An 18,766-nucleotide genomic window follows, 5' to 3' on the forward strand; every position below is an offset into this window, starting at 1 on the left:
CAAGTGCACCAGAATTATGTTCTGTTAACAAGTAGAAGTTCTATATTTAGTGAAAATGCTGAGGTCTGCTGTTCATATCCAAGGAATCTCTACTTTTTGGAATCCTATGCATCAGTGACTTATCTCAGAGAAGGAGCAAGGCAGCTGCTGTACTTGATTTGTACAAAATCCCATTTTTCAGTAGGACTTGGAACAAGATGCATGGCATGCAACAAGCCATCTGATTAATCAGCAGAGAAATTGCAAACATCAGCAATGTTTCAAGATGACATAGGAAGATCTGATACTGTGTCTCCTTGTGCTTTCCATATATAGATCTTTGCCCTTGCTCTTCTCCTCATCTCCAGGAGAGTTCATGTGAGGTTTGTAGTTTGACTAAACACAGGCCTGCCTGGAGTCTCTGCCTTTTGTTTTTTGCCCTCCTAATTGGCTTTTACTGGTTATTTTTCAAGCATGATGGTGTCAAGTCAATTTGCTCAGGAGTCAATCATGTGACATCGCGATGCTTATGTAAACACTTCCTCCAGTTTGCAGCTCTATTACCTCGCTATTTTCCAAAGGTGCTGTCCAGAGCAAATCAATGACATGGGTGTCCTCTAGGGTGATCAGTGGGACAGAAAGAAATCTTAATAAAGCCAAGGGCTTTTGGTTGGCTTCACTGAAGCTGCTTCTCCTGGTGCTCACAGGATGATATAATGAAGCTCTGCTGCTCTTTTTAGTTCTTTATGATCTGAAGAGTGTAGAGTGGTCTTGACAGCAAGAAGTTGCTTTGGTAGATATTATCTTAACCTCTGTTTTCACCAAGTGTGAAAATAGAGGTTAAGATAATACTTACCAAGGCAGTTGTGGGATTTCTTTGATACTGTGGCAGTGGTTTTGCAAAATCCCACTTCTCCACAATACAGGTGGAAGATGCTTTTCCATGTTGAGTCAATGCATTGATGGGGGCAGAGAAATTGCTGAAGTCTCAGTGGTGGAAGGTGTGACTGACTTACGGTCCCTTTTTTGGGTTTAGCTAATAGTTTATATTCCAGCTGGCCACAGTTTTTCCTATTCCCAAGAGACAGGGTTATGTTTTAGTCCCAGGGTCACTGGAAGTTAAAGGAGCTTTAGAACCTCGGCACAAAAACTGCAGCTGATGGATGAAAATGGAACAAAAATTGCTCTTTCAGAAAGCTGGAGTGGATGAGGGCCCACTGGAAACACACATTCTACTCTGCTATCTGAAGGGAACAATGCAGGGTTAAAAAAAGGAACTTGGAGCGGATTTGTGGATCAGATGCTGTGGGCATACCACTCATACCTTGCACGTATCATTTATTTTAGTCCCTCATCCCAAGAGCCCTTTGCCTTGCTGTTGAAAACACAGGCACACTCAGGGCAGTGCTGGGGGTGAGGTGAGGGGAGCTGCCAGGGATCCTGGCAGGTTAAACACTGCAGTACCTCCCTGTGTCCTCCACAGGCTTTTGGGATATCTGCAAAGGGCTGGATTTCACAGGTCACAGCAGGGCTGGCTTCAAGCTCTGCTCTTTGGAAGGGTTTGGAGACTTCTGAAAAATTACTGCAGGCTTTCCTTTTATAGTGATTGCATTTCAGTCTTTGAGGTTTGATCTCATGTGCTGCTAAAGAATAGGATGGGACCACAGGCTTCCTGTTCACTCTTTTGGAAAGCCTTTAAAGAGAAGTTTTAACTATCTTCTAGCAGAAGTTAGAGAATTTGCTGTTTTAAATTTTGTATGATAGCTGATATCCTTGTCAAAGTAAAGGAAAAAAGTTAACTAAAGGATTTACAGAAATGGTAGATACCTTCTATTCAAGAGCAATAGACTACAGAGGAGCATATGGCAGATTTTTTGGGGGAGAAAGTGTTGGGCTTAGTGACTTCAACTTATTTAATGTTTGGAGTATTGTTTTCCTATCCTCATTTTATGTTTAATTTTTTTTGCATTAATGAAAGAGAACGTATGCTTCTGGCTGTAAAATTCTAATTCTGTGGATGTTTTAGCAGATGATCTGAGCTGGCATAATTTAAATGGCAATATAGCAAACATAGTATTTACATGATGGATGGTGGTTGAGCAGACATTTAAAAAAAGTATCATACACAATTCACACAGATCCTTTTGGCATTTTATAACTCTGAATTTTGTTCCTGTGGCTGCACATTCTGTGTGTCCACAATTTCAACAGTTAGCAGTATAAATGAGTAAATGCCATGCAAATGTAAGCAAATTTTGTCCTGATAGTAGCCCCTTGTAAATGCCTGTTAGATGTGCACAGAGGTGTGCACTTGAACTCCTGTTCACAAGTCTCATCTGGGGCACACATTTGCCATTATTTTAATGACTAGAAAAGAATTTTTATGTAAGTAAATATCTCAGATGCTACCATTGGTTTCTCTGATATAAGAAGTTTTAAAACGAAGGGCCCTTCATAGGTGTAAGCTGCATGAACACACATCTATCCTGATCCTATTTGTCAACCATTTGCTCTCTGAAAAGGGGTTCTGAAATACCACAGAGATAGAAATCCCCTGCACTGGTGGGCTTCAGCTGACTCTTCATCTTTCTGAACTGTCTGAAATGTCGTCCACTACAGTTACAGGAAAAAAAAAGAGTTCTCCTTGCAAAATCTGGACCAGTAACTCCAGATTATGGTTTAAACTATTTCAGCCTGCCTTTCCCTTTCTTGGAGAGATATTTATATTGTTTTGCATCTCATGTCAACCCATGTTTTTCTTGCTGCTGAATTCTGCCATGTGTTGCTTTGTTTGCAAGTCACTTCCAAGCCAGTAATCATAAGCACTCCATCTGGCTGGGGAGCAGCGTAGTGATAATGTAAAAGGACATTTCCACTATTCTGTTTAAAAGAATTCTCCATCTGTACCAAATCTGCCATTTTAATGAGATTGTAAAGGGGTTTTGTTGCTTTTTTTCTAGAGGGGAGGAGATTGATTGTTAGGATGGTTTTTATCTCATGTATCTACTAATTACATGATTGTATCCAAGGCCTTTTCTTTTTCCTAAGCTAAGAATTACTATAGGAATTTGCAGTTCATGTAATTCAGGATGCAAAGGAATAAAAGGATCCTGGAAATTTTATCCAAAATCTATAAGACATTGATTTTGCCATTAGTATTGAGCCTGTCTGTTACTACCCTTTGTTAATAGTATGCATTGAGAAATCATACTGAATGCTCTAAAATGGATTCACAAGGTTAAAAAAGAAAATACAGTGTCACTGTGATTTATGGCAGTCAGTAATCAGAGCTGAATTGATGGATGTGAATGTGCTGAGATGATTTTTTGGTGCTGGCAGATTTTAATTTTTCTTTGTGCTTTTCTTTTGTAATTCTGATCGTTGCTCTTTTAAAATTAATGGAGAGAGAATTGGGCAACTGCTCTTGTGGGAATGTCACAGCCTAAACCAGGCTGGTTTTGTGGAGGTTAATAGGCAGTGGCCTGGGTCAATCATCCACTGGTGTCATCACAGTGATGTGAACTCAAAAAGCCAAGAGCCAGCGACTGGAAAGGCAGAGCAGCCGTGGCAGAGGAAATGAGCAGGCAGAGTGTGGGGAGGGCAGTGTCAGGGGGCTCCTGGAGGAGCAGGCACCCAGGCCAGGCTGGCATTGGCCACAGCCCCGGGCTGCCTCAGCAACAGGGGCCACGGCCCGCCAGCAGAACAGCAGAGGCTCTGTGGAATCCTTGTCCCTAAAAATGTTCTTTCTCCTCTGCCAGCTTGGCTTTGGGATTGCCAAAAATTCTGTGTCACCAGCCCGTGCCAGGAGGCTGCACTCCAGGGGCTTGGGGCACCACCCCACAGTGGCCTTGTCCTCTGCAGAGACTTGTGACTCTCTGTGAAACTGCCCCTTTTAATCCTTTCACCTACAAAGGAGACCTATTTGGCAAGTTTTAAATTTCACGTGATTCCCTTGAATCCTATTACAGAAATTATCATATTTCCTTTCTCCTTGTTCTCAAGCACCTTTTCAAAGGCAGAAGAAAGCTATTTAGGTACCTGGGCTTTTTTCAGAGCCAGCTTTTCTTCAGCTGGAAACAAAAATTCAGACACTGAATAGTAACCCTGTGATCTTGGCTTTCTAGAACTGGGATGTTTGCATTTATTGTTTTGAAATTACAGTTCTCAGCTCTCAAAATTAACAGTAATGCTAAATCAAAATCCAGTTTTACAAATTGAATATTCAGGTTACTTTGTTTTGTGTGGTGGCTCGCAGTAACAGCATTGCTGAGGTAGCTGTGGGGCAGTGGTTGAAATCTCTGCTACAGGGAGCTCTGTGCAGGTATGTCAGTGAGGTAAATTCATTTAAACTGGCTTGACCATCCTTTGGTGCTTAAATTGAGGTGGGAGGCTCCTCCACCCTGCAGACAGCTGTTGGCTTCACTGTATTTAGTGCTGGTGCACCAGGGCCTCAAATTTTGCACCTTCTGAATACAGAGGTGTCTACATAGAGAACTGTTGTGATAACAATTTGGTGTTTAAACTCAAGAGCACAGAGCTCCTCCCTGGTGGCTGCGCTCAGGTTGATGCAAACATGGAGATCTATTTCTGGAAAATTGAAATTATCCCAATGGTGTTTTACATCCAGCTTATTTCCTTTCATCAACATGTCTCAAATGAGACATAAGGCCTGACCAAAATATTAGGCCATGATTATTTTCCTCCTCTTCCTCTTTGCTGTTCTTCTGTGCCAGTGGATATCTGTTTCCAGCTCAGAGCTGTGAGGTGAGATGTGTGACAGGCAAGTGCAGTGCAGGAGCTTGTGGTGAATTGAAGATATTTCAATATTCCCCTTCTCAGAAGGTGGGTATTCTTTAAAGCCACTCCTCATGCAGGGAAGCACAAAGAAAATTCCTGTTGCTGATGAGAGCTTCCATTGAAAAGGGAGAAGTCTGCTTTACTAAAATGAGGAACCTCTCTCTGGGCTTCCCTCTGAAGCAAAATTATTTTGCCCTGGTGTTGCTTTTAATCTCTCTAGTTTAGGAACTTGAAGTACATAGAGAACAGGCTTTTAGTTCAGGAAAATAGCCTCTAGAACAAGCGGCACAAACCTATCATAATTAGTCATCAGAAAATCTGAATAAATATAAAATTACCATGGAGTGGGAGGCAGGCATATGTGGTATTCAAAACACACGGAGTGTAAAATGATGTTATTGTTGCCTTTAGAAATAGTTCAAAGTAGTCTGCATTAGAAAGAGCTGATAAGCAGAATGACAAAAGCTTGTTTCATGAGTGATTCCAAGCAGCAGTGGTTTTCTGATCAGCTGATGCTGCAGCTATTTTGGGTATTCCACAGATCATGATTACATACACGGGGAATGATTGGAGGCAGCAAATATGGTAAGTGAGCCAGGAATCCTGGGACACGCTCTGTCACTAACTTAACAGTCTTCTATTCACTTGTCCTTTGCCATTTCAATCGCCAAGGGAAGTGCAACAAGTGACCGTGCTTAGTTCCATTAAAAAAAGAAAAAAAAAAAAAAGAAAAAGGAAAAGCACTTCCTGAGGCTGCTATTTTTAGCAATGGTGCAGTGTCCAAAGTGTTAACTAATTGAGTCATCAGGTTTCATATCTGGCCACAGAAAATGGCAGTGGAAGAGGGAGAATGCTTTCCAGAACAAGTAAGCATTTGTGGATTCTGAAATGAGTGAAATCTGCATATCGAGTTTCTTGTGTTGGTGTTTTAAGTCTTTGATTGTTTGAGGCAAAGCTGGATGTAGGAAGAGGTACGTTTTGGATTGTTTGGTGTGTTTTGTTTTTGATGGCTGGATTATGGTATAGGCTGAGGTGGCAGTCAGAATATTGCAATTATTTGTTCTGTCTTGCCAGTGGCTACATTGTGTTCAGAACACTCTGTAGAAGACTCCGATTAAAATTGCACAAACCTTCTGTAACATTGTGTTCTCTGATTAGGGCCTTAAGTTACACAGATATTTGTAACACTTGAAGTTTTTTAGCCAATCTTGCATATTTAGTAAAAAAGTTTAAAATCTATGCTTTAAAGGTGTATTTTTCAAGTAACACACCTCTTCTACTGATAGTCCACAGGTGAATTAAACTTGCAGAGGAGCCAGCTGTAGTGCCAGTAGTGTGCTAGTAGTGACCTTTAAGGAGGAACACGTACCACTCTTACTCTGAGAGAGCCCCAGTGACCTTCAAGGTGCTCCCTGTGGGATTTAAAAATTCCTCAAGTGAGGAAGCTGCTATGGAAGGACATCCTTGTACTCCATGAACCAGGTTCAGAGGGTCTTCAATAGCTTGGGTGATTCACATCAGTTAAAAACCACAAAGCCAAATCAGTTCTCTAGGCTACTCTACTGCAGAATTAAAAAAAAAAACCAAAAAACCAACAGGTTCCCAGGAAAGTGGATTTGTGTTTTTAGTACTGATGAGTGCCAAGCTTTGTGGAAATGTCAATTCGTGGCAATATTTTTTTAGCTAGAGATGCTACTGATGCCAGAACAGAGCTGTTTAATAGCTAATTTCCATGTCAGCAATAGCTTTGTGCTCTGAAAAGAATACTGCAGTGAGTCCTCTTAAATGTGTATGCTGTTGTTTACTTGTGTCAGCACAGGACTAGATGTTGTTCTCTGCTAAAAAGCATCTTGGAAAACTTTAGTTGTTTTCTAGTGTAGATGTTTTTCCATAAGCTTATTTCCACCAGTAATTTCCAAACTGTGAAAACATTTTCTGGGTTATTTTTTTTTTTTTGTGAAGAAATTTTTTGAAGCAGCTCTTATTATTCAGATATCTTACAATACTCGATTAAACTCTCTATTGTTCAGTCCTGAGAACTTTATTTACTCTCTCCTGCCTTTTGTAGCACGGTGGTGTCTATTTTCCTGGTGATAACCATCTTTGCTGATGCTCCACACGAGCCCAGCAGCAGGGAGCCCGCCAGGCACCGTCCCTGCAGCTCCTGTGTGCAGCAGCCGGGCGAGCAGAGCGAGCCGCGCGCGCTGCCCCAGCCCTGGCCTTGGCAATGTGCTGGTCTGCAGGATGCTCTGCCCCTCTCTGCTGCACCAGGATGGTATTTTCTCTTGCTTTACAGGGGTTTGTTACCAACTGTATGGAAACTGCTCTTTCTGTTCTTTTGGATGTTATTTGGGGAAGGTATAGCAGCACTGTTATTTCGGGTTTAGCATTGGAGAAGGGGCAGAGTATATGTGTGTTAGGCTTCTCCTTGCTGATAAGTTTTTTTCCTTTATGATAAGTTTTGTTTTCATCCCTTATGTAAATCTTACATAGGCTGCCCTGCATATTTGAGAGGCAAGAGAGAAACAAGCTCTATTTCACTATGTGTTTATGCTGTGGATTTGCTGTTCAGGAGTGATACTTTAGCACTGTACAGTAATGGCCCATTCTATCATCAAATTCTAGGGTAGATTCACTGTATAGGGCTGGTATGGTTGGTTGTAGCTTATTTCTGTCATAAACTGATCTTCACTTAATTGATAGCACTAAAAACAAGTTCTAAATCTGTGTCTGTTAGATATAGTAGGAATAAAGTATTTTTGGCCAGTTTGAAAAGTTTTAATTCACTAGTATTATACCATTATATTTGATTAAACTGTTATGTGTTTTTCAAACATACTTCATTCTGATGCTAAGAGGAAGTGGTAATTTTTGGACTAAAATAAATTAGCAAATCTGGTTAAGGTGAGGTAAAATATTAAAATTGTTCTGATGTTTGTATTTTTGTTCAAAAAATTGAAGGCTCTCCAGAGATATTAAATTCCTTGTGATGGTTCTGCCAAATCCTGGCTCTCTAATGCACAATGGCTTTGAAAACCAGAAAAATATTAGTTCAGCTCTGTAACTGAAAAGTCACTGTGTGAAAATGGCATCACCCAATCTGCAGTGATTTAGCTGTATATTTGTTAATTTTCTCTCAGAATGAAACTGAACTCTGTGTTTTCTTTCTCCCTGCATTGATCTCAAAGATCCCATACAGCTAAGGTTGTTCTCACTGTCATACAGTGTCTGTAAATGCTGGTCCTGCCCTTGCCCCAACAGGGATTTAGATTCCTCCTTCTGCCTTAGAACAGAATTTTTTATTTATGCAGGATTTAAGAGTTTTAAACTAGAGTTTAAAATTTAGGTAACAGATACAGAGCTCTGATTTTTGGTCACAGATTTTAGTGCTTGGGCTGGAAAAAGCACTTTTCCTATTGGAATCTGAGCTCATCCTCAAACCCAGAACATGTGGAGTGAGGAACAAAACACTTGTAAACTAATTTACGTTTGCTGCGCACGCCACGGAGTGCATTTCATCCAGACAGCCCCAACAAATGCTCTGACAGAGCTTTCCATGCCACTGCACAGATTCCCAGCAGTGAATGCCAGTGTTTAATTGTGGCAGGGAGGGGAGGGGGCTGGTGGCTCTCCTGTGCCCAGCCCCACAGCTCTGTGCAGACCCCATCCCATGGCACCACAGCTCGGAGAAGGGGTTCTCCTCTGTGTTTGCAGCAGGAACAGGCTGCAGGGTGTGCAGCACCTGCTCTGGCTTGCTCTGCATTGCCTTTACGGTTTACAGAGGTGTGGTGGGTTACAAAATGGGCCTGGAGTGACTGGGGCAGGTCCACAGCAGCAGGCTCACGTGGAAAATGAGCCATGGGAAGTTGTGGGCAGCAGAGAATTGCAGCTCCTGTAGAAGGATATGGCTAAGCCAGCACAGCCTGAAGTATCCCTGATGGTATTCCCCAGCAGGGCTCAGGCATCTCCAGGCCAAGATTAAAGTTGTTTCCTGGCAGGTTGCTCAGCTCCTGCACTGGGGACTGCTAACTCTCCTGTGTGAAATTGCCCTCATGAGTTTGGGAAGTCCTGGGTAGGTGTTTTTCCTCCTCAACCACGAAATTACCTCAGTCAGTCTTTAGCTCCAGGAGGACGTTTGCAATCTTTAGTTTCTTGGTTTCATTGATTCTTTGCCATTGTAGCAGGTCTGTGTATTTCACAAGGAGGTGTCAGGACAGCCGGTTCTGAAAATGTCACAAGCCCTCCTGAGGTGAGCTGCTATGACAGACCTTATGTGATAGCTCTGACTGCCCCTGCAGAACTTACTGATAGAAAGTTTATGACTGTTTTGCAAATCTTGAGTCCTCTTAGTACTCAGAAACTCTTTAGATAATTTCCACTGGCCCTTCAGGTTCTCTGTCTGTCACATCAGCCACGTGGAGTTCTCCAGAGAGAAACCCTTCCACAAAGTGCCAGGTGTGTAAAAGGAAGAGGTTCCTTGCTCCTGATAGGGGTCATAATCCCTGCTGTGGAAACCCATGCATTGGCACTCACAAACTGATCAATGTTTGTAATTCTTGTAAGAATACTGAACCATATGCCCCCTCTCCCCACAAAAAAAAATAAACCTCTAGTATATAGCTTTAGAACTACCTATTCAAATGCCTTTAAAACCTAAAAAGGCAGAAATTGTAATTATATGTGGGGTTTGCAAAGCTTGCAGTGTAAATTGGTGTGTGTCTGCGTGTATTTTTGCCACCTCTGAAATGGCTTGACCAGTTATCATCAAAATCTTTCTGTTTAATGATAATTAGAATTTCAGAGTTCCAAGGCAGAATCAATTTGGTTTTAAATGAGAGTTGAATTCAAAAGCAGGCATTAAGTAGAAACTTATGAATTCATGGTACTGAAAGCTCTTAATAGATTATGTAGCTTGTCTATAATTTCTATAGTATATTTGCTACCATATTTTTGGGGAAAATTTATGTGCATGACACTTCCCCTGACATGGAGTTTTCTCCATGTTACTACCACTAATTTCACCAGATCTGATTGAAGCATATTTACATGATATTTTTATAATCAATAAAATCTCTCCCCCTAAAATCAATGGTATTATCTCATTTAGGTTTGTAAACCCTCCACCACCCTCTGAAATTATAGACAAATAAAAGCAGTGTACAAAATATTTTGACAGGAGTTGCAGAACTCTTTTCCTCTCCTTTTTGGGTCCTGATTCTAAAATGATATTCACAAAGGGAGGAGGAGGTGTACCGACTGATGTTATTGATGCAGTGATCTGAAGAAAGTGACTTTAGCATGGAAGTGGCTTTAAACTTGGGCCTGAGATGTGCTGAAATTATCTCCTTGCTCTTTGGGTAGTCAGCTCCTGAGAGGAAAACAGCAGGCAAGAGATCAATGGCATCTCATCTAGCTTGACATATAAGAGAGTTATTATCTTCAGGTGAATATAAACATGAGAAGAAACCCTGGAAGCACATCCAGCCCTTCTCTGGCTCTTTGTGACTGTGGTAGCAGTTATGAAAGCCAGGGATTTATTTTTCACTTGTAAATGTATGATAGGAAAACTTGAGAGGGAGAGATGAGTCATTATGGATTCAGGGGTTTCTTCCCAGAATTTGAAATAAACTTCTAGCTGCTGAGACCTTCAGCCTGGAGGATGAATCTTGGATTTGAAATGCCAAAATCTTTTGCCTTTTTATGCATCAGACCCTTTTCATTACTTATAAGTGTGAGTTGGTCACAAAGGGCCTGGTTCTTACACTGGTTGTTACTTTTAATGGAGTTCAGTGGTTCACTGGTGAAACCAGGGATTATCCCAGTCTTAGGGTGTTGAACAGAATGTGTCCCAATTTACCTTGTCATTTGTCTTTTCATCCAGTCCAGTCTCATAGCTGAAAAGTCGCTATTCAAGACTTTTATGGTCTTTTTATGGACTTCTTTGTTGTTTTCCCATTTAAATTATTCTTGTAATTTGTTGGTTTTGCATATTTAGAAAGATTGTGTGTGTTTTGCAGTTGTACATTGATTTTTGTAGTCCTCAATCTTGCTGTTGGTGTTACTAATTTGATACTTTCGTACCAGTAATTTTTTTCATAAATTCTTCAGGTGAAGCTGGCACATGAAACCTGTGCTTCAAAATCTCAAGACTTTGTCTGTGCAAGCTGGCAAAGCATATGGAAATAGTGCAGACATTCACCTCCTGTCTGAACTTTGTCCCTGTGGGGATCTGATCTCAGTTCAGATGGTTTTGGTTGGGTTGTCAGATCATAATTTTGGATAGAATGGCAGCTCAGTTTTTCTGTATTTGTTCAGTTATCTATGTTGGCAAGTAAATAATGTGGAGATGACATCTTTAGGAGCATTTTCAACTTGCATGGTGTGTTCAACATATTATAGATATTATATGTGGATGTTAGGCAAGAATTTGCTATAACTCTATATCTTTTGTGCCTTGGAAATCACAACCCTCTTTGCTATTTGCAGCAAATCAAAAGAATAACAACAGTTTTTCCTTTCTATGTTGTGCTTGAGCTTTCTGAGGAAGCAGGCCTTCAGGCATTTAAGGACACCCAGGTGAGATTGGTGGTGTCACAAGTCACAGGACTGAGTGAAGGAGGCTGCATGCACAAATTCTAAGCACCTTTCACGGTGAGAAAGCTGCATCACAGCTCCACAGCAGGTGTTTGTCACTGCAAACAATGTCCTCTAGACCTCTCTGTGCTGTTCAGGGCAGTCACAAACACCTTTTTTACTGATTGGAAGCTGTGAAATGTTCTTGGATGTACCAGCCGTGACAGCTCAGGCTCTGGGTCCTTTGGAACCACCTTCCACTCCAAGTGCTTCATTTTTCATGGGAACAGGGTGCATATTCAGCATTTTGACAAGACAGACTTCATGGGATCTTGAAAATGGTTTATACTAAACCTGCACTTTGTCCTGTGGTCTAGTACGGAAAGAGGCTTGTTTGCATGAATGTTTTCCTAGTTTGGCCAAAGATTTCTAGAAGGAAGGACCTGCATCTAAAGTGCATTTTCCACTTTTGTTTTGAACTCCTTAGATGTGTAATTTTTCAGGAAATGTTTCATTTTTCTCTACAGGCATGATAAGATTGATCACTGAACAGGGATGGAGCCTCAGTTGTTGAAAACGCAGTTGGTTGTAGATTCACATGCATATTTTGCAGAAATACAAGAAGTTTAGTCCCCAGCAGTGTGACCAAGAAGAAAGTTTCACACAGCCTAATACCAGTGTGGTTTTTAACCTGTGGAAAACATACTGTAGTTACCTAGTTGGAATAGAGCCCTTTATGGGGACATTGCAAATAGCATCACATCTCTGGCTGCTTTATCATGCACAATTCAATAATATGATCAAAGAAAGTTGATGATTAAACTGTGTGATAGGGCAAACAATTAGAGGGAATAATTTGGTTTTTGATTAGTAATTATGTGGTTTCTCTTTTTGCAATCATATTCAAAACAGCTGGCCTTCCCTAGCCAAAAGACGTGTCCTCTGAATTGTCAGGCACTGGGAGTGAAGCTTTTCCTGCTGCCCTGAGGTTGTGTTTAGAGCTGTGATCCCAAAAGCAGTCTCTGGAGGGTAATTAACAGCACAACTGCAGATAGCAGTGGGCCCCAGGCTGGTACATCCTTATCAGAAGAAAACACATATGGTAGCATGGTGTGTAAAGTGTGAGTACTTGTTTGCACAGAGAACATCATTCATCCACTGCAATCAGCCCCCTTTCTAATAAAGAGGTTACAATTGAAAATGTTTAATAGTGATATCATTAAAAGGTAGCAGCAGAGAGATATGAGGGATTAGAGCCTCTTGGAGGAAGAACGAAGAGGCTCCCCTTGACAGTGATGTCACTGGTTTATTTCATGTGGTTCAGACACTGCTGTTAATTTGCCACTGCCATTTATTTGAATAAAAATTCATTGCTTACCCAATGGGGTAACACATTTGCATGGAAGAAAATTCTAAATTAGCATAGGAGCAAAATCTAAGAAATGCCAAGGTCCTCCCATTTCTGGGGTCATGCTTAGTGCCCATCAGAGTTGAGCCTTCCCGCAAAAAAAAAATTCCAATGGCTGCAATAAGCCCACCCTTATCAAAATAAACTGTTATCATCCATTTCCTCAGGTCACCTCATGCTGCTGCAAGGACTCCCTTTCTTGAGCACATTTCCAAATGGAAGTAACATAAGTTCATCCCTTAAAATGAGGTCATTGCCTCTCCCCACAACAAATGTTAGGCATGGTTAGCATCTTTTTGTTGGGACTCAAGCCAGAATGCATCCTGCTCTGGCACAATGGGAACCTGCTGGGGGTTTCCCTTCACAACAGCTACTGTTAAAGATGGAGTGAAAAACAAAACCCTGCTCCCAATGTGAAAAAAAGACTGGATTTTTAATCTGAAAAAGAGGCCACTGTAAGCAGAACACAAAGGAAAGAGAGATGAGCATAATAAAATACCACCAGTATGGGGGGAGGCCTGTGCATGTTAAAAATAATGGCTTTGCACTTTAGAGGGTTCACTCAATAATACAGATTCTGTTTTCTTAAGGGACCCTCTCTAGTGCCATGGGAAAACCAGGCCAAGCCCTGGACTGACAGTCAGTGAAAATTTGCTAATAGTTTTTTCTCTTTAGCCATGATAAATAATCTCTTACTTCTTTGGAAGCACTTAAAGAAAAAGAGTGAATATGTATTTGCTAGCATGAGTCAGCATCAGCATTTTCTGGAGGTTTAAGGTAATATCCAAGTGGCTTAGGCATTAGTCCTTGCTGTAATGGAAATATTTTTAATTCATGTAGCTTTTCCTGAAAATGGAGAAACAGTTCTCGGGTCCCTTCGTCTTGTGGCAGGACTAGGGGACCATAAGGTAGGGAAGAGTTGGCAAATGGAGTGCTGCTGCCAGCACAGCTTATTCAGCCCCAGCCCTTTCCTGAGATGTCCCTGGGATGAAAATGAGCTCCAGACTGGAAAACCTGTTGTGTGCTACAGGCAGTCTGCAAGCTCATCAGCCTGCTGTACATTAGAGAGGGATTTTTTTATAGCAGTGTACCTTAAAGGGAAATGCATGAATCTAAAAGAAATACACATTGCATAAAACCTTCCTTCATTAGCCAGTTGAGCACATTTGCACATTTCTTAAAACTAGAAACAGTCCCTTTTTCTTCCAAAAAAGTGTAGGGAGAGAGGGGAGAAATCATACCATCTGTGAAGAAAAAGCTTGGTATTATGCATTCACCAGTACTGGTACTCCCATAAATCCACTGTTTATTAAATATTCTCTGAATAGTCATTTCAGAGCTCAATGCTGTGCACAGCACCTGAAGTTTGTCTCTCCAAGAATTAAAACACTTGTAAAAATCTTGATTTTTAATTTTAATCTGCATGTAGAGTTTGAAAAGGTAGCAGCCACAGGAAGCCTAGGAGGGAAGGCCTGCACAGAAGGGGCTGCAATATTCGTGGCTGACTGCAAGAGGTGCTTTGATGTGTGTTCCATGCCTGTTGTTCTCATGATATCTGTCCAGACCTTGGAGAATCAAAAACCACTTTTCATCTCCATTTCGTATTGGGATTGATTACAGAGAAAGAGAAAGGGATCTGAACTGGCCACAAGCATCCAGAATGCTTCTCAGGAATACTGAGGTTTAATTAGTGAAGAATAAATCTTTGAGGTCTGGGGGCAGAATGTCCTGTAGGCAGAGTGTCTATGTCTATTCTGTCTGTGTGGGACTCTTATTCTCAGCTGCCAGCGAGTGTGGAAGGTGGGAATGGGCACATGGAGAAGAATTGCCCACAGACAGGAGCACGTGGGTGTCCTGGGTGATGGTTGGAAACCCAAAATCCTTTTCCCCCCACTGTGGTTTTAATGCATTTCATATAGCAGGATCTTGATCAGTTTATGACATGGGCTTCCAGGAATGATGGCAGTCCAGGTAAATAATTACTAACATAATTATTGCACTTCTTTGATCTTTAAAATTCTCCATTGGTTTGAGCCTAGGCTCTGTTGTTGTTTCTGTCTGTACTGAGGCAATTTACAGGCTCTAGCAGGGACTCCAAGAGGCTCTTTTTTGAACAAAACAGTGTCAATTGCAACTAACATTTTTCTACTGTTCTGAAGTATTAAAAAAAAAAACACAACCGACAAATTTAGGCTTAAAATACAAATGTAAAGTTGGGAAATTTTGGGTTCAGAAATGTAAAAGTTTTGGATTGATGTTTTTGATCAATTTCTTAGGTTTTGGATGGAGAGTGTTCATTGATTGTCGTGGTTTTGAAAGTGACATGTCTTAACAAGGATACTCAAGACATTTTGTGAGACAGAAAAAAGTTTGCAGTCTCTCCTCTGTGTGGGTAGGTCTGAAGTAATGCCTTAGTTCTAGGGGAAGTAGAAGCTGGCAATGCTGCTTTTAGGGAGGCTGAAACTGCTTTTGGTTTCCAACAAGGTCGTCTCTGTTTTCTCTCTAATGTTACTGCTTGTTTCTGCTGATGGTAGAGGTGGAAATGGATGGAGGGACTCCCAAAAGCCCTCTTTGCACAATGGTACACCCTCAGTCTGTTATCCCTCTGTGCAAATCTCAAAGCTCCTGTGCGTGGTGGCCCAGAAAGGGTGAGCTAACCCCATCTGTGGGCTTGGGAGCATCAGCCAGGGTCAGACAAAAAAGGTTTTCCCCTTTCTCAGAGCACAGGGACATGCTACACCCTGTGTGCTAAGGCAGCTCGTGCACTTGCGCACATTGGCTCACATCACGTTCAGGTAACTGGAAGCCAGTAACAGTTAACCAGTAACCAGTGCTGGGTTACTGGTGCAGGCTGACAGGTGAGCAGGATGCTGGGCCCAACACCTCACCAGCCCCACTGAGGGATGGCAGCCTGGCTGCTGGTGTGGCTGGACGCTTGTAGCTGCTTTGGAGTGAGTTTTGAGGGATGTCTGGCAAAGGAGGACCTGCTGTTGGCTTGAGGGATTCCAGGAGTGGATTTGTGCAGCACCTGAGATAGTTTGGTCTGAGACATTTTGATATGGCCTCAGGCTGGGACTGTGACCTGGACTTTATCCTTCTTCCTGTTAGTGAGTGCTTCCAAGGCTTAACAGCTGCTAAGTCTTCAGAACCCCTAAGTCCAAAAGTCATGCCCAAGTCTGTAAGAGACACAGGCATTGTTCTCCTTCCCCAGTGAAATTGCAGTTAGAGATTAATGTGATTATCAAATATTTATTGCTGCTTCTGCCTCTCCCCCTCCATTTTGTTTGAGCAAATAGACTGGGACGTGTCTGCAGAGGAGCAGTGCTCCTTGTCTGGCTGTATTCCTGTGACTGCCTGCTAGAATCTGATTTTCCCCTCCCCACCCAGAGCAGCTGTAAACAGCTGATGTTAATTCTGGTCCCCCTGCTGACTGTGCCAAACAGGGATGCCATTGCCCTCTGACAAAAAGGCTCCCGCTCTATTGAGTCCTCCCTCCTACCTTTAGTAATGCTGATAAAATGCTGACCTGTTTTTTTACCCCAGTGACTGCTGTTGCTAAGCACTGAGAATATGACCTGTCTCCTGTAATAATCTGCATTGCACAACTCAGATGATCTCCCAAATGAAAGCAGCTCTCAAGGCAGCTTTTCTTGCCCATGGTCTTTACAGTTATGACTGTATACTTTGCAGGGGCACCTTATTTTTGAAAAAGCCTGACTAAACACCAGTATTTGGGGGCTGGATTTGGGGGCTGTTCTTTTGGGAAGGACATTGCAGAAGCTGGTTTGTAATGATCAGTGTGGCATGCTTGGAAAAGAAAGATAAAGAGCAGGGAAGGCTGTAAGCTGGTGACTTATCACTGCAAAGTGGAATGCAAAGTGTGCAAAACTCTGGAAAAAATGAGGAGTTCATAAGTAATGGTTTTCTCCTTAGAGGGGAGAGCTTGTTTTATTGGAAGTACCAGCAAAATTGTCTTGTAGCTTGTATGGGTACAAGGAGAAAAGCAGATTTTCTACCCACTTATCATTTTGCTGTCACCGTGCCCAAGACTGCTTCATTCTGCATGTGAAGGAGGCTTCTGATGGGCTTGGGGCAATTCTTGAGCATGACATCCAGCTTGCAGTGGCTGTATTGACAGGAGAGGAGAAAACTCTAGAGCAAATCCAGAAATTTGGTATTAAAAAAAAAAAAAAGAAAATTATTTGAGCAACAGATAAGTAACTGTGCTTTGGTGCCGGGGTGGTTCTTATTTCTCTTAGCACTAACTGCCTTTATTGTTTAGTGTAAAGGTAGTTGTTGCACTCTTTGAAAATGTTAAAGCATCTCAGTGCACTGGTAGCTGCAATGATGTAAGCCTGGGAAGAAATGATACTGAGAGGGAAAGAACCCAGACAACTCCTGCTTTACCAGTCTACAAAAGGGCACAAAAAATATGTTGACTGCCCAAGATGCCAGGGAAAGCTGTGGCACACATAAAAATCAAAGACTGTGTGATTTGTCCCTCTTGAAAGCTAACCCAGTTCATTGCATTTGCTCCAAGGCAGGATCAGCATTATCTAAACTGTCCTCCCTGGATATTTGCATAACTTGTTAATACCCTCTGGGGATGGGACTTCCTCTCAGTGATTCTGTCATGACTTAACCAACATTTCTGCTGTCCTTACATTCAAGCTGAAGTCATCATAAAGTAAATTTGTGTAACTATCTTTAATGCAAGGTCTGAAAAAAAGGAAAATGCAGTTTATATATTGACACTGTACCTAGAAATTTCTGGCTTCTTCACTGAAAGTGGACAGGTATTGTCAATAAAATGTGCTATAAAATGAAGGAGAATGGAGAAAATAAACCAAAATGTTAGCAGATGTGAAATTTTATAACACATTCATTTGTAGAACCATGGGGTTTTTAATTCCACCAACCCGGTCCTTCAAGGTGTTGAGTATTTTAATTTTTTTTTTAATCTCTCAGATTAGTTCTCACAGTACTGGTTGGGTCTGTTGAGCTTGGACATGGGAAGTGGTGTGGCACCTTGGGGAAGAGCAGCATGGTTGGTTTCCCTGCAGCCCAGTCCTGAGAGAGGTTCCTCATGTGCCAGATGTGTCCCTGGCTGCTGGCCTTGCGTGTGAGACACTGCTCCATAATTCATGTTCATGTGTGGAGCTGAGCCTCCTGCTGCCTGCTTGGGGTTTGACCCACATTTCACAAGGTGGTTTGGGATCCTTTCCTGTCTAGTTAAGTGGATGTACAATGTACTGTATCATTAATAATTTCTTTGCCACTGAAATGTGTTTTTATACCGTGCCGTGATTTCTCATGGGACTTCTCCTTTTTTCTTGTAGTCTGACACAAATGCAAGTTACCTGAGAGCAGCTCGAGCTGGCAACTTGGAAAAGGCTCTTGACTACTTAAAAAATGGAGTGGACATCAACATCTCAAATCAGGTTGAAGAATATTTTGGTCAAATTTTCTGGATAAATACCTTTCTTGCTGTTTCTCAGATTCCTCATTATATTTGCACTTCATGTCAAAGATATTTACATGTTTTTTGATGAACCATGTTTACATATCTTATCAAATTATATTTTTTAAAACCCTTTACTCGGGCAACATTTCACTTGCACTTGGGGAATGTGCTATCTTATCTTTCATTCCATTTGTATTGCATTAGATCATGGAACAGCATACAGAATTCGAGACTGCAGAGCTAGTATATATTGATTAAATTCTTACTCTGTCCTTATAATCTAATTCTTGTGAAGTTTGCCTTAGTTTTTGTAAGCTCATCTCAGTGGGATGGTAATAACTTGTCTTCTCATATGCTTGGTAAGCTGGAAAACACTTGGTAATCCTTCTAATTGCTTTACTTTTTCCCTTCCCTTTTTCAAACTAGAATGGGTTGAATGCTCTCCATCTCGCTTCCAAAGAAGGGCATGTAGAGGTTGTCTCTGAGCTGATCCAGCGAGGTGCCAGTGTGGATGCAGCCACAAAGGTCAGTCAAGCCTATCTGGT

At 41.7% G+C, this 18,766-nt stretch overlaps 1 protein-coding gene across 17 annotated transcripts in view; it reads left to right on the top strand.

Annotated features, from left to right (window-relative positions):
- The window catches only part of ANK3 (ankyrin 3), a 286,897-nt gene that overhangs the window by 130,874 nt on the left and 137,257 nt on the right, over window positions 1-18,766 (top strand). For all 17 annotated transcript variants that reach the window (XM_071438639.1, XM_071438636.1, XM_071438635.1 and 14 more), the window contains exons 2-3: window positions 18,097-18,198; window positions 18,648-18,746. In XM_071438639.1, the coding sequence (XP_071294740.1) occupies window positions 18,097-18,198; window positions 18,648-18,746 (201 nt within the window). The remainder of the gene's footprint in view (window positions 1-18,096; window positions 18,199-18,647; window positions 18,747-18,766) is intronic.

Source organism: Agelaius tricolor, unplaced genomic scaffold (assembly GCF_023055355.1).
Source record: "Agelaius tricolor isolate 1412-34295 unplaced genomic scaffold, bAgeTri1.0.p SCAF_13, whole genome shotgun sequence".
Lineage (NCBI taxonomy): Eukaryota > Metazoa > Chordata > Aves > Passeriformes > Icteridae > Agelaius > Agelaius tricolor.